The sequence below is a fragment of the Rhodamnia argentea genome, chromosome 1 (assembly GCF_020921035.1).
Source record: "Rhodamnia argentea isolate NSW1041297 chromosome 1, ASM2092103v1, whole genome shotgun sequence".
Taxonomy (NCBI): domain Eukaryota; kingdom Viridiplantae; phylum Streptophyta; class Magnoliopsida; order Myrtales; family Myrtaceae; genus Rhodamnia; species Rhodamnia argentea.
Window position 1 is genome coordinate 13,135,713 of NC_063150.1, and position 24,933 is coordinate 13,160,645.

Consider the following 24,933-nt stretch of genomic DNA (forward strand, 5'->3'; position numbering starts at 1 on the left):
TGTTTGATTTCTTCATAGGTTTCTGTCACCTTACCCTCACCTATTCATTCACCATAACTCCAATTCCTTTTATTTAATTCATAAGCAGCAACACTTCACCACACCCCCCCCCCACAAACCAAATGGTTAGCTCTTGGTGCTCAGTTCTTCTTGGAGAATTCTCTTCCCTCTCGGGACATTTACGTCCTCTTCTTTTCTCTTTGCTTTGGGGAAAAAAGTAAAACAGACAATTCACAGTTCTTGAATTTCAGGTTCTCTGTTTTGGCCATTTGACTTCAAGTTTGGCTTGCTGAGTTGGGAACTCATTGAATCCAAGCAATATGAACGAGCGGGCTTGACTCTGGTTTGGTCTCCACAAGCTCTCTCTCTCTCTCTCCTTTGGCTGGAGGGAGCATCAGATTTAGAGTCTTGTGCACTATCAGGAGTAGCAAAGTCTCCAACTCTTCACATCTTGTTGCGTACTTGATCGGATGATCAAGTGAAAGCTAGAGGGAGGATTTCGAGTAACAAGTGAAATCATGAAGTTTATGAAGCTCGGATCTCGGCCGGACACTTTTTATACTACTGAAGCAGTGAGGTACCAGTGGACTAGACTAAGAGTGAATTCTCTCTTGTTGTCCTTCTTCAAGTTATGTGGAATTGGAGGTTGAGCTCATGAATTAAATTTTTCTGGTTGCAGGTCAGTGTCTTCTGAAGTGTCCAGTGACCTCATAGTACAAGTGAAAGGAACTAGATATATGCTCCACAAGGTAAATATTTTTCGGATTGAACATCCTTGAATGAATTCGAGCCTCTTGTTCTAAAGGTGATTCCGGAATGTCAGTTGTTCTGATTAGCTTCACGTTGCACGCAGTTTCCCCTGCTCTCGAAGTGCTTGCGATTGCAGAGACTCTGCTCGGAGTCGCCTGAGTCGTCGCAGCACCATATTGTCCAACTTCCGGATTTCCCGGGCGGCGTCGAGGCATTCGAGCTGTGCGCCAAGTTCTGCTACGGGATCACTATCACTCTAAGTGCCTACAACATCGTCGCTGCTCGATGCGCCGCCGAGTACCTCCAGATGTCCGAGGATGTCGAGAAGGGCAATCTGATGTACAAGATTGAGGTCTTCTTCAATTCATGCATTCTTCATGGTTGGAGGGATTCAATTGTGACTCTGCAGACCACCAAGGCCTTCCCTCTGTGGTCTGAAGAGCTCGGAATCACCAGCAGATGCATCGAGGCAATCGCGACCAAAGTCCTGACGAACCCGTCGAAGGTTAGTCTATCTCATAGCCACTCCCGTCGAGGCCGGGACGATATGTCGTGCAATGGAGCTGAGAGCCAGAGGCATAGATTGACAGTCAAGGGTTGGTGGGCTGAAGATCTAGCCGACTTGGGGATCGACCTTTATTGGAGAACTATGATAGCCATAAAATCCGGAGGAAGAATACCCTCCAATTTGGTTGGCGATGCCCTGAAGATTTACGCATCTCGGTGGCTTCCGAATGTATCGAGAGCTGGGAATGCAAGGAAGCAAGCCATGTCCGATTCGGATTCGGACTCTAACAATGAAGAGCTCGCTTCGAAGGACCGGCTTCTTCTGGAGTCGATAATCAGCTTGCTTCCCGCAGTGAAAGGCGCAGTTTCATCCAGTTTCCTGCTGAAGCTCTTGAAGGCGGCGAACATCCTAAACGCGGCTTCTTCTTCGAGAATGGAACTGGCCAAGAGAGTGGGGATTCAACTGGAGGAAGCGTCGCCGAACGATCTTTTAATTCCTCATCTGGCGCTGGAGAACGAGACATTGTACGATGTGGACATAGTGATGACAATTTTGGAGCAGTTTAAGTTACAAGGTCAGAGTCCCCCAACTAGCCCTCCGAGATCGAAGCTCGCGTGCGAGAGGAGGAGGTCTCGGTCGGCCGAAAACATCGATATGTTTCAGGAAAGCAGGAGGTCGTCTTCGGCATCACACAGCTCAAAGCTGAAGGTAGCAAAGATTATTGACAATTACTTGCAAGAGATCAGCCACGATGTTAATTTGCCGCTGGCAAAGTTTGTAGCTCTCGCCGAAGCGGTTCCGGAATTCGCAAGGGTAGATCACGACGACCTTTACCGAGCCATCGACATCTATCTCAAGGTAAATGACATCAAAATAGGTAAATGGCATCAACATGCTTTAAGGTCTAACAATCATAGTCAACAAAGGTTATAAGTCATTATCAGCAGTAGATGACCAACTCTCTTGACCTTGGGGCTCTTGCTCCTGTTTCAAACTTTTCATTGGCCGTTAGGATTCTGGTGAAAATGGACTTATGTCCCTGATAAATTTTTGTGCAAAAGGGGAAAATAAATCTGACTTCACATGGTCATGTGTGGTGAGTCAAATAACCTTACATGGATTCATAGTACTACTTCTGCAGCACAATCTTGGAGTATGTCATGAGACTAAGTTCACAGTTTAGCCAGATTTGTTCCTAAGATAAGGTCGAACTTGGTAAAAATTTATTTCGTTCTTCGGACAAATTTCTGTTTTAGCCTCGCTGACTTTGGGAAATCCTTATTGCTAGCGCTGAATTCTGATTATGATCTGACCGTATGTATGTATTTCTTGTTTGATCTTTTTGCACAGGCGCACCCGAATCTGAACAAGAGCGAAAGGAAGCGCCTGTGCCGAATCCTGGACTGTAAGAAACTATCCATGGAAGCCTGCATGCACGCAGCGCAGAACGAGCTCCTGCCCCTGAGGGTGGTGGTCCAAGTCCTCTTCTTCGAGCAGGCGCGAGCCACGAAGGCGAGCGGCAAGGTCACCGAGCTCCCGGGCAACATCAAGGCGCTCCTGGCAGCGCATGGCCTTGACTCCTCCAGGACTCCAGCACCATTAAGCACCACGCCGAGCATCCCCCCAGAGGACCAGTGGAGCGTGTCGGGCCTGAAGTCCCCCAGCAAATCGAAGCTCTCAACATTGAAGATGAAACTGGCTGAGGACGACGACCTGGACGACAACGACGACGCGCAGCAGGACAGGATGTCGAGGAGTTCCATCGTAAAGGCTTTCTGCGCGATCCCGGCGCGGCCCAAGAAGATGTTCAGCAAGTTTTGGTCCAACAGTAGAACTACTGCCAATGATAAGAACTGAACATGAAGAATGGAAATTTTTTTGGGGTCTTGCCCCATTTTGGGGATGGTAAAGTTAAACGCATAACTCATACTCTGCCCTGTTCTCTTCTCTGTTCTTTCTTCTTCTTCTTTTTTCACCCTTTTGCCCAAAACCAAGCAAAAAAAAAAAAAGAAATTTGCCTTTGTAACCTTTAGGAGGAGAGACACTCTTGAGAGAATCTCAATGTGCATTGTCAATTAGCATAATCTATTATTTCAATAAGGTGGGAGAGATACTTCTTCACTTTTCCAGGACATGAGAGGGGGAAGAGTGAAATCCCCTGAAGAAAATCCTCTTCTTTCAGACACAGCTTGGTTAGGACCATTTCCTGGGGACTCCTAGTTGTACATTGAAGTAAAAAGTTTGGTGGGGGGAAGGGGGGACCAAAATTATTCGTGCTTGTTCATAGATAGCTGTTGAAATGCCTGTTGTCTCTTGTCTTTTCTCTTGCAGCTCAGTTGGATCATCAGCAGCTCTGGTGTCTGGAAAGACTTTTTTCATTATTGAGGATGCTGTCTTGCATCTGACTGAATTATTGCAGATCATGGAGCTCTTTCCTCTGTTTGTTTTCCAGACCCTTGTGCCCTTTATTCACACACACACAAACTCTCTTTGTTTGGAATTCCGGATTTATTGCAGTCGGTTGCTGTCCTTGTCTTGTCACCTCGGATATGAGAATGGTTGAATTTTTAGGAGGTTAATGTGGCTAAAGATTTTGTCCCAAGCCGCCAATCATTTTGTCAAAGTTAGATTGGTGACACGTAATTGAACTCCTGAATTAAAAGGTGCACCAATTATGAATAGTCGAGAGCAACCAGCAAGGCATGCCCCAATTTTGTGAGAATCTATAATCTAAAGTGCGAGTTTAAGGGCGTGTTTGTTTCGGAAAAAAAAAAAGTTACGATATAGGAAAGTAATTTTTCAAAAATAATTTTATTGGAAAATATTTTCCTCTTCTCATAGTTAAGAAATCCGTTTTCCTAATTTTAAGTATGCATGCTTCATTTGGATGTAATCAAATGTGTGAAAGTCCAGCGTGCTAATTTATGGATAATTCTTTAAACAAACTCCTCCAAAATTTCAATTTCTTCCAAATGAAATATCTAACACGCCACTAACAAACAAGCTTAAATACACTATAAGTGCCAAAATTTTTGTACGGTGCTCACTTTATTGCCAAAACTTTCGGAAATGTCACTTAAGTACCAATTTTTTAAAAAACGATCATGTAAGTGCCAAATTTTTTTAAAAACGTCTACTTCAGTACCAACTCTGACTAGTCACATCAACTCAAATATTAATAAAAAAAATAAGCCACGTCGGATTTCCGGCGAGCCACGTCAATTCAAATCGGAATTGGCATTCAAGTGAGCGTTTTTCAAAAAAATTGACACTTAAGTTATCGTTTTGAAAGTTTTTGGCACTATAATGAGCATTGTACATAAGTTTGGACACTTGTAGTATGCTTTAGCCCTAACAAATATACAACCTGCAACCTCTTGCTGTAGTTACTCTCTCAAAACCCATCTCTCATTTTCACATCCACCAACCTTCATTCTACATCTCCAGACAAAAAAGACCAGAAAACCCTAAGCTTATAGTACTCACCAACCCTAATATTGGCAAGGGCGGGCCACGACGTGCTAAGCTCGCGCGCAGAGAGGGATGTACAAGATTTTAGGGTCCCTTTTGGTTGATACATCCAACAGTGAACAGAATTTATTTTTATTTTATTTTCTCCTTGGGTCAGACACTGTGAACAGATTGGAAAGGGTAGTTCTGGAAAGAAAATATCGAATCAGAAAATGAGTAGACAACAGAAATCGGTGGTAGATTCAATAGGAGGTCTAATATGGAGACTTTAGGGTACAAAATGTTGATGAGGATGCCAATTGATGTGATCGCAAAAAGTGAGGGCGGTTTCCCAAGTTTAAAAGTGTGCACGTATATAAACAGAACACTTTGTAAAGTCAGTTAGAAGTACTAAACCTCAAATAAAAAAATGAAATTGAGGTCAAGGATTTCAATAAGTACAATCGAATCTTAATATATCAACTAAGTCATTGCCCTCTCTCTCTCTCTCTTAGGGTTTTTTATCTTCTTCCCGTAAGGCGCCGCCAGCTACAGCTCTCCTATCGTGACATCCTGAGAGGGACTCTCCCTCTCCCTATTTGTCGATCTCCTCATCTTCAAGACTCTTTCGTTGAATTAGCACACGGCGCCGTCGACTTAATCAACGGAAGTGCAAAGGTTTTGAGTTTTGTCCTATGAGCTCGGAAGCTTGAAGCGCGAGTGTCTTGAAAGAATTTGCTTTTTGGGATATGCTCGCTTGCTACAACTTCTATGCTTACTCCATATAGTCAAGTGCTCCACAAGTCCACGAGGCCCTTTTGCTGTTGCTTTCAGTATTTTGGCTTATTTGAAAGTGACTTTGTAATCAATTGATATCTCCTTTGTAGGTCTTCTCTCCCGGTCTTGAGTTAAATGTTGATTTTGGTGCTCTTTTATTCCAATCTATAAAATAATATATATATGGGATTTACAAAGCATTTTTTGTGTTCATTCAACATGTTGGTGTTGTTATTGTCTTTATATGGTAATGTAATCGGGACGCCGAACCTAAGCAAGCACCACCTTTTGGCAAAGTCATGGCTATTGGAGAAAGAAATCTCGACATATACTCAAAACTGATGTTGATGCGGGATTCGGTGATCGACCATTGATTGTGCTTTGATGCTATGACAGACTCGCCTTTATGAAATGATCAAGTCTCTGTAGGCTGTACCAAGTTGATTTATCTTTCAAATTTACTTGTTTTGTTAGATTTATATCTTTATCTTAAAAATTATGTATCTCTTGTTCATGTGAAATGAAAATTTTCTTTCTGATTTAGAAAACAACCAAGTCATTGGTATCGAAAGTTGCATATGTGAAGATTAGGAAATGCTTACATGGTAGACCCAAATTGCACTGCCCACTAGAGGTTGATAACTTGATTGCAACCCTAGTGAGGATTTACGATCCAATTATATCCCTTAAAAAGGTTCGAGACTCGATTGCTTTTCTAAACTAAGGTTTTAGTAATCCGATCACCGCATTGATTCAAATTTGGCACTTGATTGCATCAATATGACGGGCTTTGTCTTAGAAAACGTGCTACGGACGCAATAAACATACGTAATCATACTAGACAGTCAAAAACGATCAAGGGCATCATTTTGATGTGCAATTATGGAAAGTATTCTCATAAGCAAAGGTTGGCCAAATGCAAGTTTAATGAATGTGCCATGATGGTAATGATTTTCACGTGGAATGAAACCGAAAGCAAGAACACATACCTTGGTACAAGATGATTTTGTGCCTTAATCTGCCATTATCTCGAGAACCCTCTTCGAACATATAATAATGCGCTGTTTTGCATGGCAAAGGGGAAATCATGATATCAATCTTTGCCACACCAAGCGTAAAGGCAGGCTATGCTTGCTTTGTGAGTATCAATGAGGATCGCAATGAATAGTTTATGTTCATGAGCCATGCCTGTTATTGTCATGCAAGCTTGTTGTCCATCATCATTTTGATCATGAAAGCCACCATTATTATTATTATTATTATTATTATTATAAACCCCACCAAAAACCTTAAACTATACTCACCGTGGCATGTGTTTATCCTAAACTTTTTTCTTTGATACCAAAAAATCCCAAACTTGTACCTGTATGACACATTTGCCATCCATCAAAGTTTCGTCAATGAGATTTGTTAAAGATCCGCTTAAATGGACACCAAAAAGCAAACAGTATTGGCGAGGCGCCCACATGGTTTAAGTGAAATAAAAATGACTTTGTTTTGGCTGAAAGTACCTAAAGGAATCTTGACATAGGGTAAATGTGTCAATAGGGATGTGCAAAAGAACCGTGGACCTCCCAGAACTAGTGATTCCTAAGGGAGCCAATCCGAGTCCAGATTTCAATTAATTGGAACCGACGGATACCGGTCCAGTTCCTAGTTACAAGTGTGGAACCAACCACCCGGACCGGACCGGTAATACATATTATATATAATTTAATTTTTTTTTGAAAAAATAAAAATCTTAAATCCCTTATCTGAAACTCGCTTGTCTTGTCTTGTCTCGTCTCAAACTCTCACTCCGACTTGGTCTCTTCGTCTCCGTCTTCATTTTCGTCTCTCGACTCCTCCCATCAACTCATGACCTCGACCTCCCATCCACTCAAGGCCACGCCTCCGGCCGTTCATCACCTCTCTCTCTCTCTCTCTCTCTCTCTCTCTCTCTCTCTCTCTCTCTCTCTCTCTCTCTCTCTCTCTCTCTCGGTTGCCTCCATTTACTATAAGCTTGAATCACTAATTTTCCATCCCCATTTGAACTGTGAAGCTTGGTGGAACCGGTTCCATGGACCCATCGAGGTACCGGACCGGACCGGTGGCCCGATTTCCGATTCCAATCCTTAGTGAGCGGTTCACAGTTCTAGATTGGGAACCACTCACTTGGACCATGCTCACCCTAGTGCCACATAGATTTTTTATGTCACAAGAAAAAGTTTGGAGGTAAATATGTCACAGTTGGAATAGTTTGAGATTTTTTATTTTGTAAAAAAAAAATGCAGAGCAAATGTGTCAGGGCGGGTCTAACTTAGGGCTTTTTTTCCTTATTATTTTATCATGATGTTATACTTTGCAATAAAAATAGAAAAATCAGCATTTAGGTCTTCGTCGAACTTATGTTGTCAACACTCGATTCAGATATTTCTTCAATGATGCATCCCCACTGGTCCATCCTATGGATGCCGGCTTTTGCCTCTAGGAAGCTAAATTTATGCTATGGATTCATTATTGATTGCCTCAGTTTCTTTCTTTCTTTTTTCGTTCGTTGTCGTTGCTCAATTTTGAGGAGGGAAAATAGCGTTGTCGCTTTTCACTGAAATTATGTAGGTTCCATTAAAGAAATGCTAGCAAATTTACCCCTGCATTTTGCGCGTCAAAAATGATATGACATAAGTGCAAATGAGTATGTATAAGTTACGTAGGGCATAACATATAGAAATATGAGTAAAGATGTCATAATATCCTTTATCTAATCAATTCTAGATTACAAGGACGGGATGAACTCAATCCCGAAGATCATAAGTCAGGTCTAGGCAAACTCACCGGTCGTGATGCTTGATGATTTACATAAACTTAAATATGTTGATTTCGTGCCGGATCAAATTCTATTCTCGAGTTAGAAATTCATGCACAAAGAATCCGCAGCATGTACCAATGCAATCGATAGTTCTAAATGTTTTGGGTGGTGCGATCAAGTCCCCGAATCTTTTCTAATAGTTGCAGTCAAATCTTAAAGATGAACAGTATTGAGAATTACCAACATGGCACTGAAAACACTCCGTGCTGGAGTCTTGAATTGAGCTTTTTTAATTTAGCCGGTTTAGTACATTTTACAATGAAGATTTAGGATTTTATTGCACCATTTGAAACTTTTAGTACTTTCATTCTATTTGTACACAAGGGTTTATGACTTTTCCGCCGGTTAATTTCGTAGGTTTTCTCCACGAAAATGGAGATTGTGTCAAGCCCATCGTGTGCAAGTAGAAGATATTGGGCTTTTTGGACTGAGTTGGGCCGCCCATGATGGGCTGACTCAACCCCAAGCAAGCAATCGAAAGATCAAAGCATATTGGTAGGAGGGATACAAGTGATTACACAAACAATCGGCGCAAATGACGCAAGGATTACGTGCAGCAATCTTGTTCTCGGGATCTAACATAATTTTTCATGAAACCTGTCCACATTCAAGTACCATACATGATTTCATTGTTAAACATGCAAGAAAAATTAGGAATCTATAAAATCAATGGGTAGATATAGGCTGCGTTTGATTGATCTTTTGGGGAAAGTTCTTAGGAAAGTACAAAGAACTTTAGGTTAAAGGGATTTTTCAAAATGCAAATAGTATCTGTTAAATTTGTAAATTGAAAAGCGCATTGGAAAGCCACTTTGGATTAAATGGTGTTTGGAAAAATCACACTTTATAAAAGAAATTTTTGTTAGTTAAAAGTAAAAACTCAAATCGGTGAAGGGGTCAGGCTGGCTGACGGACCTTGCCTAAGGTTCCATGAACTCGGGTGCAGGCCGCCGGTGCCACATACGGTCAGGATCTAGCTTGCCAGCCGACTGCCGATGGCCTAAGCCCTTCGCCGACGATGTCACGTGAGCTTAAGGTATTTCCGCAATTATGAAAGTTGCGATGGTAAAGTTGAAGGGCAAAAGAAAAGTATTAGCATTCCAGAAATATTCAAAGCTCAAAGCGAGGCCGGACCCACCTGGGGCCGAGGGCTTTAGAGGACTTTGGAAATACAAGAAGTACCTAGCAAAAGGTGCAAGAGAAAAGGCTGATCCTACGTGCCAAGCCCAAGGAGGGGCACGCAAGGGTTGTCGCCTCTTCAAACCCCCACAACTTATTCTAATAGGCCTAAAAATTGTACCTTTTTTTAAAGTTAGGAATACTGCCTAGGTTCTTAAATTTCCTGTTAAGGTGTGGCCACTTATAGCAAAATGTTAGGGTGTGGACGTTCTTTTTAACTATTTTCATTATTTATTCATTCCTTGTTTCGTATATGTCGTCAATAAAAAAAAAATCTTTTTGGGATTAATGGTGACTAGGAAATACTTTCTTAACATGAATTATCTCTAATTTACACAAGAACCACAACCTCGTCATTAGTATTTAAGATACATTTTCGCGAAACCCATGAACAATCAAAACATAATATTCATAGTCAAATATGAGTGAAGCTATGTTGACCAAATCAATGAACACATTCAGATCTTATACTAGCCAACGATCGATAGATTCAATCGCGATTTAGGTGAATATTGCTTCACATAATAAATATGAACAATTTAAATCTCAAACCAAATCAAAACAAATCGTGAAATAAGAATCGGGAATCGACTAATTATGATTAAAAACCCTCCCTATGAGACTTCTTCATTGTTTTGCTGTCAAATAATCACCAATAGAAGAAGTAGACGTACCGAAAGGTTTTAAAAGAGTCTATCATATTAGGGCTATGCAATCAGCAAACCAACAAATCAATGATCGGGATGCGAGATAAAGGGAGTAAGTAATGAGAAGAATTCTTATTTCTCATTTCTGCTCCGAAAACGATCCAAGCATGCGTGAGAATATTTCAAGAGTAGAATTTATATTCCAAAAGTGATTCCGGAGAAAAATCCATTTGGTTAAATGATTTCATTTTTCTACTTCTTGAGTATTTTTTTTTTCTCAGGAAGTAGTTTTGGAGCCACTTGAAGAAGTAAAAAAAAAATTACGTCTCCTCAAAAGTAGAAATATTAACTTACGGTCAGAAGTTGATTTCTAGAGTAAAAGTGTTACCATGCATGCCCAAAGAAGTTGAAAATTTTAACTTCTCATTTCTGTTCCAAACTTATTTTTGGAACAAATTTTTGTTCCAGATATAGAAAAATGAAATTGTGTTATCAAACGGATTTTTGTACCAAACGTGTTGTAGGAGAAAGTTTGGAATAAAAATAGAGAAACAGAAGAGTTATCATTCGCGCCATAAATGTTCTTTTAAACAGTGGCAATTAAGAGATCTTGCAAAAAGATTTGACACTAAATTGAGTGTCATGTGAAAGACATGAAACCTCTGATTTCCTTATTAATCCATCAAGAGTTACAATCAATAAAGGGTAATTATGCTAGTGTTATCTCAAAATGGTTCAGTGCCTTTAAGAATGAGGGCACTCTGAGTTGATCGTATCTTAAGAATCCTTAGATGAGAAAGGATGAATGAATGCTACTAATCATATAAAAAAAAGCCACAGAGCCATGATTTCTCTTACTCGACACTAAAATCAGTATCTTAGAAAATTCAAATAATCAAATTCTAAGAGAGAGTGGGGAACGGAAGCGGCGGCCATAGGCGGCAGCATCACCTAGCCCACGGTTAGGGTCCAGCGGCCCTCACCGGCGGCTGGGCACTGGCCAGCCGTTGGCCCGACAATGGCCGTCCCATCCTCTCTCTAGAATTTACATTTTGTTTTAATCTTATAAAAGATATCCATTTTGATATAACATGGACGTCTGCAAGACACTTATCGAACTGCAGTTATTGTTTTTATTGGCTTTTTAGTAGAAGAACCGATATGAACAAACAGACATATAATTTGAGGACACGATTGCATAAAAATTGTTTATGAGGCACGACATTGCACAGATTGAAAAGTTTAAAGGACCACCCCATATCATTATCCGAATGCATAATTATCTTTTGCCGGAGAAATAGAAAGAAACCGCCCATGTCATCGATCCATGTGCCAAATATAGATGAAACTTTACCCTTTGATCATTGGAAATATGAATAAATATTGCCTTCTTCTTGAAGTTTGACATAGCAATAATTGCCTTTAATTCATGACTGGACGCGCTCATATTATCCACTTTCTTACATACCATGATTAGAACTTAGAAGACCATAGTGTCTTTTTGTCAAATGGGAACAAATCAATCCGCACTCGAGAGACAAATTCCTATAATATCGGAGACCCTAATCCAACGAGAAAACCCATCAACAAGTAAATCTAATCATTAGATACAGATGTCTAGAGCCAAATAGAAACATTATATCCTACACATGTCCTAAAAATTAAATTTTTTGAAGCCGGTAATCGATGTTTTGTTATATGGCATCCGACCATATTCAGTTGTGCAGATCAAATTTCATCCAAATTGTGCAATAAAAACCCTAAACAAATCAGCTCTTAGTAATAAAATAAAAAAAAATGGCAAAACTTGTATGAAGATAAACATACGAGGTCTACATGATAAAATACATATCAACCATGCAAAAGTATTCACTAATCTTCAGTTAACAGTGGCGAAGACATCCATGTCAGAGCCAAATAGCCGATACACATATCACACACACACACACAAAATTAAAGGAGACCACTTTCAGCCAAAAACCACAGCTTAACTTTAGCCTTCGAAGCATTCGATCAGATTCGTGGAAATGGGATCTCGTCAACTGCTTTTTGTGGGCGAATCTTGAGTGAAGGTCGAGGAAGTGTCCATGCTTCTTGTCCTCTGGAGCGAGGGCGCGCGGTGGAGCCGGCACCGGAACGAACCGGGGTGGGTGGTCGGCGAGCACAGGCAGGCGTTCTTCGTGGCGCTGGGCTGCCTTGCGAGGCCGGACGGGGCGGCGATCTCGGTCTCACACGAGACCTCCACCTTCAGATCCTTACTCTTGGCAATCTCTTGATTCTCCATTCTTGGCTCCCAAGTCCTGCAAGCATAATTCATATGGATTGGATCAGTTGTCAAATTATGAAGAAGATGGAACCTCAAGTACTAAACCTGAAGTTGCATTTGGGATTTGAAGAGGGTGAAGATAAGGAAGGTACTGAGTCAACAACTTGAACGATAATGAAAGCAATTTTATCCCAAGTGTCCTCTCTCTCTCTCTCTCTCTCTCTCTCTCACGGGAGCGATGATCCAAAGTCCATCAACGTCCCACCTAATTTTGCTACTTTTGACAATGCTTCAACCACTCAAAAAGTTCGACCAAAAAAAAAAAAACAACACTCAAAAAGAAGCCATCATAAACAGGGAAGCCCATCATGAATTTTCCCATCTCTTTAAAAAAGTAAAAGGTGAAAGCAGCATATATCTCCTGATAAGCATATCCATCTACCCAAAAATTACCAAATCATTCCTAAATTTATTGTATAGATATTAATTCAGTCCTAAACTTTTTAATTTATCATGGAATCTTAAATCTTTTGTACTAAATTTTAATGTAGTCCTTTAGATCAATCGCCGTAAAAAATAGTTGACGAGGCGATCCACGCAACATGTCGTTTCAAGGAAAATTGTCCACGTCGGCATGCCACATGAGATGACCAGAGATGATTACATGCCACATTAGCAATTTTCCGGCCGTAATTGGTCGGAATGTTCACGTTAGAATTTCGTGCAGAGATTTATAACTACATTGATAAAATTAAAAAGTTGAAGACTAAATTGGCATTGATACAATAGGTTTATGACTGATTCGATAATTATGCCGTACTTTATTAGAAATATCATAGATATATGTGTTTCTAATTGACAAAATAAAATATAGGGAAAACTTTAAAAACCATCTTCACTTTTCATTTCAATAACAATTTGCATCCGAAGTTTTGAAAATCTATAATTTTCATCCCCAAACAAAACTTCCACAACCAAAAAAGACCAATCTACCCTCAATTTTATCCATGCCCTAAATCTCTCTCTCTCTCTCTCTCTCTCTCTCAGCCATGGCCAAGCGCAACCAAGGGTCGAGCTGTACTCAAATCTAGATCAACATGTAAAATCGAGCTCAACTCAAATCACAGTCAAACTAGATAGATTTTGAGCCATGCTCGACACTCGACGAGCTCGACATACTTGAATTGAGCTCGACGCTGGCGAAATTCGACTAGCTGCCCCTCAACTAGGGTTGAATATGACACCGCGGGACTAGGGTTTTTGGGCAAGTGGGTTTTTATTGCGGGTGGATTTGAAACCGCGGGAGGGGCAAAATTAGAAGGTAAATGGCAAAAATTCGAGAATCGGATTAGATGTTAGATGAAACTTGATATGTTGACCATAGATTTTCAAAACTCGAAATGCAAATTGATATGAGGTTGAATTCCGAAGACGATTTTACATATATATATATATATATATATTATTTTTTATCCAATTCTTTAAAATTAAAAGTTAGAAAAAAATGTAGAGGGTCGTTCTCTGAGTATTATGGCAGACATTCTCGTGTGCACAATAAATTTCTCTCCCCGGTTGCACCGGTGGGTCACATGTTCCATCGCCCCCCATCTATGGACGATGTGATTTGACCCTTTCTCACTAGCCATAAGCCCCTTTATCCATAACCTCTGTTCACTGCCAATATAGTAATAGAAGACAGTAATTTCAAAGCTTTGGTGCTTCTCATCTGAATTTGCCATATGGAAAACTAGATTGAGGAGCAACCATAAACATCGTCAATAAGAGGTCATTAATCTTCAAAAACTCTAGCTGACAGATACAAACGTGATAAGCCAGAGTTCTTTCTTCTTCTTCTTTTTTTTTTTTTTTTTTTGGGTCGAAAGTGAATTTTTTATTCATATCTCAAGATGATATGTTAGAGGTTCAAAACAAAGCAAATCTCAAACGGCAAACTAGAACAACAAAGCGTGTTGTGATAAGCGTAATCTTATCCACAAGATTAGGTATGTCTCAGCATTAAACAAAACGAGTGGCGGACGACAATCGAATCTCGTATTTGTCACGAGTGATGAGCGCATATCGTAATCTCCTTATCCAGTAGCTGCGGGACAAGCCAGAGTCTGATCACACGAAATTGGGCTTTGTTCAACCCCACCCACCGCAAATCCTTGTCAGTTTTTCTTGTGTTTTGGACACTTCTTTCCAATACGACCAAAGTCAAGCTACCCACTTGGCCCAAGTCACTACTTGGGCTTCATGCCACACCGCAAGTCCCACCAACTGCTGATCTTTCCAACCCTTCACTAGAATTATGTGAACTTTAAATAAGCACATAGCTGCTTGCGTTATTGCACCTTTAAAAAAAAAAATTTCAAATCATGGGATGGCTTAGTTTACTAAGGAAAGGCCTCGTGTGTGTGCATACGGCGCATGACGCAAGTTTGATTCTCACGCCAACAAGTGTAGTGACTCCATTTTCAAGTCATTTATATGAGTTTTGTCTCGTCTCTTATCCTATAAAATATCATACTCATGGTTCACAAATTTATGATGAGCTTAGATATCATCACAACAACAGTAGTGGCAACAATTGCAACAATCATAGGAGTGACAACAGTATTTTCTCTCTGCAACTTTGAAAATGGAACAATAGTATTTCAAGTCTCCAAGAATCATACGAAATATTACATGTAACTAGACATGTTGATGTTCTATATTTGAAAATGTGCCAAGTGTTTTTATGGCGAGTTAAATAAAATGCAAAATGTAAAATGTATAATATCAAATACACACCGACTTCGTACATGACTAGACAATCTCCCTCGTTAAAGAAACCTTTCACATAATCTCAAACCTTTCCGTGAGGGGGTGGATGAAATTGGAAGTCATAAGAGATGCTCAATATTATATCTCATTTTCTTTTTAGGACTAATACCACAAAAAAACTCTAAATTAGCACATTGTGACAATTAACCACAAACTAATTTTTTGACCATCAAAAACTTCAAATTGGTACATTTGTGGCAAATTTATCTTAAACTCATTTTTTAACTACTAAAAATCTCAAATTGATACATTTGTGACAAACTTACCCTATAATAATTTCCGTTAAATTGGGTTATTACAACGAAAAAATTTAAACTGGTACATTTATGATAAACGGAGGGTGAAAACCCTAATATGGTACCTGTGTTCACCGTCACGTGTCATCCAACTTAGCAATTTAATAATAGGTTTTAACGAAAACTAACTGAGAGTAAATTTTTAATAGATGTACCCGTTTGAGGTTGTCAGTGGTCAAAAAATTAGTTTGACATGTAATTATCATGAGTACGAATTTGTGATTTTTCGTGATATTAACTCTTCTTTATGTTATTCGGTAGGAGGGTAATTTTGAATATCTTTTGTTTCATTTGTTGTTGGGGGCAGTATGTAAAGAAACAGTTGGGTTTGCTGCACACTCAAGTACACGAAACATTTTGACAAAGACAGAAAAACAAAGTACAAGAAACATTTTTTTTTTCTCTTAACGAAGAAACATTTTTTTTCCCCATTTTCTCTCTGCTAATTTTTCCATTTGACTCCAAGGGGAATTGACTTTGCTTTCATCAAAATGCCCATGTCTAATTGACTGGTCCACATCGAGCTATGTCAACAGCATATACAGATTTTGTTTTGTGAAGCAGTGGATCGTCACGATCGGCTAAACCAGATCTTCAACATTTTCCATCTTTGGCCAAGACTACTTAGCCAAAGATTGAATAACAAAACCTTGTCATGCCAAGGCAACCCCACAAACTCCAGAACCTTCACATCACGAATTCAGTAATTAAGACTAAAATTGATGAGTCGAAGTGCTTAACATTGAATAGAAGCAAGCTTATGTGACCTTGACACATGTCCTAGAAACAAGTTTCTAGATCGAGTCCGGAATGTCACCTTGCAGGCAGTTAAGGAAGAGAAATGGAAATCGAACATCTCCGTGTAGGTGCAAAATCCTGATGTCCTCTAGAGATTAATGTTGTATTAACATCATTTAAGCTCCCTTTATTTTGCGAAAAATGAATGATTTGGAAAATATTTTCCTAAAATTGAATCGCTCCTATCATTTGAAATAATTAATCAATAAAAAAATATTCTCACTTTTTGCAAGAATTTATGTCACAATATTTTTGTGGACGGTGAGAATATTTTTGGTTCATTAATATTTATAAGTGATACAAGCGGTTATTTTGAGGAAAATGTTTTCCAAATATTTTTTTTTTTTGCTAAACAATTGGAGCCTTGGTTAACCTTCTTGATCACGGATGTGGAAATATGGGGGACCAAAAGCATGGTCCAGCATCTACCAACAAATAATAACTTCTTCCGTGATTAACTCTACTTTCATTATAAGAGGAAGGTTAGACTTTTCAATTAGGGTTTGGTTAATCAATGGCTCCACTTGTGTAAGTGGTGGTACCTCTAGAAGTAAGCTATTTTATTATTAATTTCCTTTTGGTTCAACAATAATGGACTCTTAGGGGAGGCATTGTATAACCCTTTTCAGCAAAGTTTTAGATCAAGTGGTAATTGCTACCAAGGGAGACATTTGGTTCCACGAATAACAAATTACACTTTATATAATGCTTGAAGAGGGCTGTGAATGAGATTTGAATTCTCAATGGCTTTGTTTGAGGAAGCATGGCTGGTCCATGGTCTTGTTGATGTTTACAAGAGCTACAGATAGATTCGCATGTGATCCGTTTCAAGTTGTGAATTCTTGTCCACCTTGAAAAGGACTTCATGGGACATTGAACTATGGTTTGGCAAATCAGTTAAGAATGTCATTTTGTTCCATTCCTTAGCTCCTTACCAAAGTTCTAGAATGTCGATAACATTTCCCTATCGACAATAACACGTGCAAACTTAAGATCGTCCATGGAGGTGGACTAGTCAAGCTGCGTGATAAACAGCTAACCCAAGACACCATCTAAGCACTATAAAAAACATAACCTAAGTGCAAATGTACCTGAACCGATCTTTAGAATTTTCGAATAAAAATTTGTCCGGGGGCGATTTTACTTTGTAAGTTTTCCTCGTTTTCTTGCGTTTGGACATGATGACTTTGCCAATGTCTATTGCTTTTTACGATGATGAGCGTCTCCTCGTCACTTTTCTTCGTCTTCGTTCTATCTCCTTCCTCCTTCCGTGCTACCTGTCTTCTCTTCCCTTTTTAAGAACCATTTTTTATGCTTAGGACCATAATAGGTTCACGATACATTCCATGCGTTTTTCTTGTGTGCATTCTAGAAATTGGGAAGAAAATCGGATATTTGTTCCTTCCATCAAGTTGTACATAGTAAAATCAGAAAATATCTCACACACGTCATCGATCAGAATTTTGAGATTTTAAGTACGATGTTGTAATAAGACTTAAATAAAGTCGGCTGCCATGTGTAATCCATGATATAAATGTGCACGAGTCTTTAGTGTTAATATTGACTTTCATTAGTAACAAATTTTTAAACAATTTTGGCCAACCTACTACATGAAAGTCCTTACATTCAATGTGATAGCGTACTTGTTCGTGCTGCTAGAATTCGGAAGAATTCCTGTAAATTGTCTAAAATATTTAGAAGTGAGTAAAAGCTATGGCTAGAAGACTTGCAAGTTACATATATATGCACCAAGCATGCCTACATGCATTTGTACTCAAAATGAGGATGCCGTTCTTGAATATGGGATCTCAATGGGTTTGTCAATCCTATTGGGCACGCTTGAAAACGACTTAATCTAGCCAAGCGAGGGCTGCCCACGCTCGCCCAAGCGAGGGTAACCATCACCATGGGGCGGCCCTCGCCTGAGATAGGTGATGGCAGGAAAAAAGGAAAGGGAAAAAGAAAAATAGAAAAAAAAAAGTGAAAAAATTAAAGTACTCAAAAAAAAATTAAAAAAATAAAATTCATCTATATCAACACGGACAGTGCCATGTAAGATGCCTGGTGTCCACGTTAGCAATTTCTGGTCAATAGAACTAAATTGACAAAAGTTGAAAAGGTTTAGGATTGAATCGGCAAACTTACAAGATTTAGGACTGAATTGACAAAAGTGCAAAAAGTTTAGAACTTTTTTGACTATTTCCCCCTTTGGTGTATATATTTACAAATTGTGGGTTAATGCTCGTAGCTAATGAACAATAGTTGATTTTTGGCATTTCATTCGAATGAATAAGTACAAGCAATGGCGGTCTTTCATAGAGACCCCAATTTGATGGGGATAGACATAGACAAGATTTACGCGATATTTCGCAAATATGTGAGATTTGGTGAATTACGGAAAATATCTAACTCCATGACAACATTCGAAACCTAGTATACAAACATGTGAAACTATAGATATTATTTAACATCCACCTCAAACACAAGGAAGTTTTGGGGAAACCAATTTAAGTTTGGATTAGCCTGTGGGAGAGGCCTAAACGATCGGCTTTATTAAAGATGTCCGCATTTTGATTCATGGGACAAATATGGAGAAAGAGGGACAGTTCCATATAACATACTTTGTCGAATGAATTGACAATTATTTTCGATATGCTTTGTTCTTTCATGGATGAAGTCATTGTAAGCAATTTCTGTGGACGGCATCGGATGCAGCCCCATCACCTCCTAGCACCGTCAAGGTCCGCCGCAATACACAAAAAAACAAAAACAAAAACCCTCGGCACCGCCACAACACCACCTCTCGACTGCCCATTGCACAAGATCTTATCATGGCATTGATGGCGGAGCCAAGTCCGTTAAGTATTGACGGTAAGGCTAAGGTTCAATGACCATGGAGGAGCCGCCGGGCTACACGTGCATTTCTTTTCCGTCGATGTGACCTATCGCCGATCTCATATTTCCTCTTGTTACTTATTACCGCCGGAAGAAAGGGCTACCAATTTGGCCTATTTTGAAAGGCTGCTCTCGGAGATGGCCAAGAAATCTCACAAGTTCATAAAGAAGTCCAACAAAACTTTGGAAAGAGTTGATTGCTGGCGATGACTTGCCGCCCAGTTAAGCCCTAAGTAGTCTCGAAAGCCGAACTCGGCAACTTGTTAGAAGTAGGTCGAAAGAATGGACTTTTGAAGACCCGGAAAAGAATTCACTCATAGTTCCTACGAGGTGGAGACGATGGGATCTGTCCATGGATTCTACCTACTATGGATTGGAAATTGAAAACTGGTATACGAAATATCTAGGTATAGAATCTGTTGTCCTCGGCGGGGCTACATGTAGCGAATCACGAGGACCATATAGAAAAGAAAGTGGCAATTTTGAAAATAGCTTTCTTTTTTTTTTTTTGGTCGAAACAATTTTCAAAATAACTTGAGGTTGCTTACTGATGCGAGATGTAATTTGTCGTCCAACACAAAAACTCAAAAATGTTTTTTTATTTATTTGAAAGATAGAGGATGGAAATCGGATGAAAGTTGAGCATGGTTTTTGGTAGTTTCCCAACTATTTTAGTCAAAACACATTGATTGAGTGATTAACTTAATTAATTACCGTCTACAAGTGCCAAACTAAATAAGGCAGTGTATGTATAATCAGTCAAACTCTAATTCACTTATCCATGTAATTCATTCAACCCCTAGATGTGTCCAAAGAACCTTAATTTTTCTCGTTAACTTAGGGAACATTTGACAAATTCCTAGCTCTTACACCACTTATTAAGAAAAGAAAAATGCTTCCTTGACAGGTCGATAATACTGTCAATAATTTCTAACCGTAGATTCATACACCACCACCGCGTATTTTGCATAAAGCACTCATTAATTAAAAAATCGTGGGGTCGGAAATAATGATAATACTATTAGGTAATAGCTTCCTTAAGAAAATTAGTGGGGCGACGTCCCTCATTTTTATTTTTGTTTTTTTTTTAATGTAAAATGGATACAATTTTAACTCTTCCTTTCATTGCTTCTCATAAAAATCTTGTTAACAGATATATAATCAGCACCGTTTCTTTGAGAGAAGAATTTACCATTACCAAAACGAATTTAATGAACTTAAGAAGCACGCCCTAAACTCTCTTTAACATTTTCACTTTTATAAAAAAAATTCCCCAAAAAATCAGTAGTTTTAATTTCTCAAAAAAAAAAAAAATTTAAAAACCTTTCTTCCGCGGCGGATTTTTGTCGCCAAAGCGAAGAACGAGTACAGCACACCACAGCTTTTTTCATTACCAAGGTCAACGCTCACCACCCAGAACTCCCAAGGGAAAACCTCGAGAATTAACTTAAAGTTGCAGACCACGCTCCGCCATTTTTTTCGAACCGCTCGTTCATCAATGACTCGCACGCTCTGCAAATTATTAGCTCCCATCGACTCGCCATTAACGACGCTTCCTCCGAGTTTGTCCCATCTTATGCTTAACCACAGACTTAAACAACTGACCTAAAAGTAACTAGCAAACCTGTCATCAACTCAAGCGATAGATCGAATGAGACAGAGAACAGAAAACCAGACGGGAGCACATATGTAGAGGACGACAAGGAGAAGAGAAGAAGAAGAAGAAGAAGAAGAAGACGAAGAGAATTTGCAGGAGTACCATGGTTACAACCACCATCTTTCACAAACCCTAGAAAGTAAAAAACAGCAAAGATAGAAGGAAAACGCAAACTCCTTCGACGTTCAATCTAGGTTCATGGTTTTCTTTTTTCTCCAGAGCTATATCATCAATACACAGAAGCAGGAAATGGGTATATAACTATATATAGGAATATAGCAGAGACTCCCAAGTGATCGGCTCAAGCATCGTGCGCCCTAGCTGCGAAAGTGCCGAGAAACTCGGGGTACTGGAACACATCCGCATCCAACAGCGACGGAGCCGCTGTGGGAACCCCGACGAGCTCATCGCCTTCGCCGCCGCCGCCGCACGAGTAGGTCTGCAGGTGCAGGCTGGTGAGGCCGTTCAAGCCCTGCATTTGCTCGCGAGGCGAAGTGACGACGCCGAGGCCGTGCGGGTCGCTGTTCCAAAACTGGCCCTTCACTTGATCCGAGCTCTTCTTCTTCCTGGGGAAGAACCCTTGGATGACTTCCTCCAGGAGGCCCGACTCGGGAGATTCTTGAAGGAAGAAGCCGCACGAGTCGTCGTCCTGATTCGGCTCGGCCGGGGCTTGTGGCTTCGGATACTCATTTGGAAAACGGAGACCCTGAGGCTGAGCATAGGAAGAAGCTTGAGACGCTGGTTGCGGCGGCGGCGGCGGCGGCGGTGGGTACAGAGGAGCGGTGTTGGGAGGGTTGAGAATGTCGCGGAGGAAAAGCGAGACGTCCAGAGAGGCGTCGTTCCTCGGCTGCGGTGCCGCCACGGGAGATGCGGCGAGGACTGTTCCCCTAGAGGTTATGCTGGATAAGTCTCGAGAGTAGGGTTTAGGAGGGAAGGTGCTGAAGGGGGCCGGGCTATGGAGGAAGTGGTGGTGGTGGTGGTGGTCAGACAGAGACAGCGGGTTGGTGGGGTAGACGAAGTTCGTGCGGGCCTTGACGCCGCGCATGGCCCGGGCGGCGCAGTCGTAGGCGCAGGCCGCCTCCTCGGCCGTGTCGAAGGTGCCGAGCCACCGGCGCTCCTTCGACTGCGGATCCCGTATCTCCGCCGCGTACCTCCCCCACGGGCGACGCCTCACGCCCCGGTACCTCATCGTGACGCCCGAACCGCCTCCGCCGCCGCCCTCCCTCAGCGCCCTCTTGCCGCCGTTGGCGAGGGCGGCTGTGGGGGTGGGGGTGGACGGTTTCCGGTGGAGAGAATTATGAGGCGGGTTGTGAGAGAGGGCGTTGAATTCTTGATCCATGTCTGGCGAGAGGATTGACGAGAAGGTCTGGGAAGAACGGAGAGAGTAAGAGTGTTTTTTGGGGCACCTGAGAATTGGATTGGACGGGGGAGGTTGTGTATTTATAGAGGGGAAAGGAACGAAACGAAATGAAATTGGTATGGTTTGGACATTGTTGGGGGCCTAGGAAAGTGATTGATTTAGTGCCATTCGAGTTTAATCTCGAGATTAGGTATTATTATTATTATGTTATTTTTTTGTACTTGCGTAACTCCGACATAATTTAATTAATTGATGTAAAAACTTAATTCAAGCTTCCTATGCATTCTAATGGCAATTGTACTTGCATATCTCCGATGATATGGTTGGTTAATATAGAAAAACTTAATCGAATAGAGGATCATCACTTTTAATATTGTGACCACTTTCCTCGAGCTTGATGTATCTATTTTTTGATCGATGCTAGATTGATAATGTAGCTGGTCCGACCATCGTCGCTTTTGTGTATTCGAATATTACAAAACGAGAGCGCTTTTCTTTATGCGATCTATTTTTCTTGGTCGCGAAAATAATGATTTCTATAGGGAATTCGCATTATCTAGCTTTTTTTTTAATGTTATGTTGTAAAATTCAGGCGATCATGTCCCTAGATTCTCAATTGAAAAATAATCGGATCATCATTTCGCGTTAAAATAACGTAAATTTTTGAAGAGTTTCTTGACGTGAATGACTTCTTCAGTCGCATCGATAATAACCGCTTTCACGCTTGTGCATACGCGCGATTCCCTTTTCTTTGTAAATATTTCTCTGTAAACAATTAAATGATTTGGATACTTGATGCTCGGAATCGTAAAATGAATGGAAAACAAATTCTGAAAACGCCAAATGGGTTTTAAGTCCCTCGAAGGTCCTTTAAGCTACCCCATGTAAATCTTGATGGTTTTTCACTATCGTGTTATGCCCTATCGATCCTCAACTTAGTGCGAGAATGACAACCATTCTATTTATGAGTTCTATTTCTGACTCGCTTTATTTCCGGTCAGAAATAGATTTTGTTATTTCTATTTCTTAGACGAGTTTTAGAATAGAGACAAGCATTTAACAATGACAGAAAAAATTTTATTCCCCAAATAGAAATTCGTTTGATAACGGCACGAAATTTTCACAATTAGGTGACAAGCGGAAGGCGATGAGTGGATGGAGACTCGTGGCTGGTGGTGGACGAAAGGTGGCAGGGAAGCGAGAGAGGAGGCCGTTGGATGGTGATCGGCGACCGGCGATTGGCAGATGGCGTGAACCTGATTAATTGTCTTCATTGTTCGACTATTTCCAAAGAGCAATGACGTGAACCCGATTAATGCACAACATCAATTGCCTTTCTTTTCCCTTAATTTTTTTTCCCTCCATTTTTTTTTCCATTTTCTTGATACATTTTCTTTTAAATAATAATAATAACTTTTTTTTTTTTTTGTGCGCGCGGGGTAATAATGCCCTACTTTTCGACACCCTTTTGTCCCCCAGAGAAAAAGTCGAAAAGGGTCGGGGGTTGGTTTTTTATCTGCAGCAAAACTGGTCTGCAACTGCATCTTCTTCACGTCCCCATCGCACATGCAATGAAAAATGAAGCTGTTCCTCTCCTCCTCCTCTTCCTCCGACGATGGCTTTTTGTGTTTTTCCTTCTTCTTTTTTGATCATTTTTATTTTGTTTGTTTTTTTATGTTTGTTTTATTTCTTTTTGATTTTTCCAAGAGCCTCTTTTTTTTTCTTTTTGTCTGGGAAGTTGGAGAGATAGGGAGAGATGCAGTGTTGTGGTCAGAAAGGATTATCATTCAGAATGATTACACTGGCGGCGCTCAGAAGCTGTTCCTCCGTCTTTGGGGTTTTGTCATTGCTCCGCCTTTCCCTTTCGATTTCCCCTCTGTTTGACTCTTTATCCCCGCTTTTTATTCATTTCGCATGCTCCCTTCATTTATTGTGCTGAAGAGCAAAAATTTCAAGAAAAGAAGAAAAATTACCCATGATTTCACTTCGGATAAACCCATTAAATGCAATTTTTTTTCTGTGAAGATATGATTTTTTTTTCTTGGAGATTTTATATTTGGTAGACTTCATTATTTTTGCTAGAGCAAATGGATATGATGCATGAAAAGGTGTCTTTTACATAGGTTGTCCTACTACAAACATATGTCGAATGAGCATGGACAATAAATGTTCCCAACTTTGGCAGAATTATTGTAGCAATGTGTGTATATCATGGAAGTGAAGCATGTTACACTCGCAAGTCGCCTTCTAGATTTGATACGTGGATCGACAGTAGAATGATTCAGCAATGACAAATCTTCCTTTCACGAAGTCTGAGTACATAGAATGAATATAGTAAATAGAGCTATCGTATAATCTATCGTGTTTAACGAATTTTCGTTTGCGTTTTTCATATGGCCGATATCGTCGCCGCGTCATTTCTATGAAGTTGTTTAAGTGAATAATGACGGTTAATTTTTCAAGAACCATGAGATTAAATGTCACGTGGATTTGTCTCGTGTAGGGTTTTATATAGGTTGTGAGATGGACGGGGAAGTGGGTTTATTAGGCTATGTTGGTGAGTTAATAGTCACGTGGACTTGTCTCTCTAGGGTTTACATAGGTTCTAAGATTTTTGGGGGGTTTATGAGGCTACGCTGGCTGGTTGTTAGTGTTAAGCAGTACAATTTTGCATTA

The 24,933-nt window shown here is 40.2% G+C and overlaps 2 protein-coding genes and 2 long non-coding RNA genes across 4 annotated transcripts; 1 reads left to right on the forward strand and 3 right to left on the reverse strand.

The window, feature by feature from the left end:
- Positions 1–268: 268 nt before the first annotated feature.
- LOC115751346 lies at positions 269–7,443 on the reverse strand. Its single transcript, XR_004016610.1, has 2 exons — positions 7,394–7,443; positions 269–373 (listed from the first exon to the last, which is right to left on the reverse strand). It is a non-coding gene; the product is annotated as an uncharacterized LOC115751346 (long non-coding RNA).
- Positions 320–3,379, forward strand: LOC115728685 (BTB/POZ domain-containing protein At1g67900). The gene is made up of 4 exons (XM_030659043.2): positions 320–577; positions 680–749; positions 854–2,116; positions 2,609–3,379. Exons 1-4 carry the CDS (start codon positions 519–521, stop codon positions 3,113–3,115), a joined length of 1,899 nt encoding a protein of 632 aa, XP_030514903.1. The 5' UTR covers positions 320–518; the 3' UTR covers positions 3,116–3,379.
- Positions 7,444–11,961: 4,518 nt separating the features above from the next.
- On the reverse strand, positions 11,962–12,695 carry LOC115751341. The gene is made up of 2 exons (XR_004016609.2): positions 12,578–12,695; positions 11,962–12,459 (listed from the first exon to the last, which is right to left on the reverse strand). It is a non-coding gene; the product is annotated as an uncharacterized LOC115751341 (long non-coding RNA).
- An 8,349-nt stretch (positions 12,696–21,044) lies between these two features.
- Positions 21,045–22,282, reverse strand: LOC115728687 (ethylene-responsive transcription factor ESR2-like). The gene has a single exon (XM_030659045.2). It carries the CDS (start codon positions 22,234–22,236, stop codon positions 21,199–21,201), a length of 1,038 nt encoding a protein of 345 aa, XP_030514905.2. The 5' UTR covers positions 22,237–22,282; the 3' UTR covers positions 21,045–21,198.
- Positions 22,283–24,933: the final 2,651 nt, after the last annotated feature.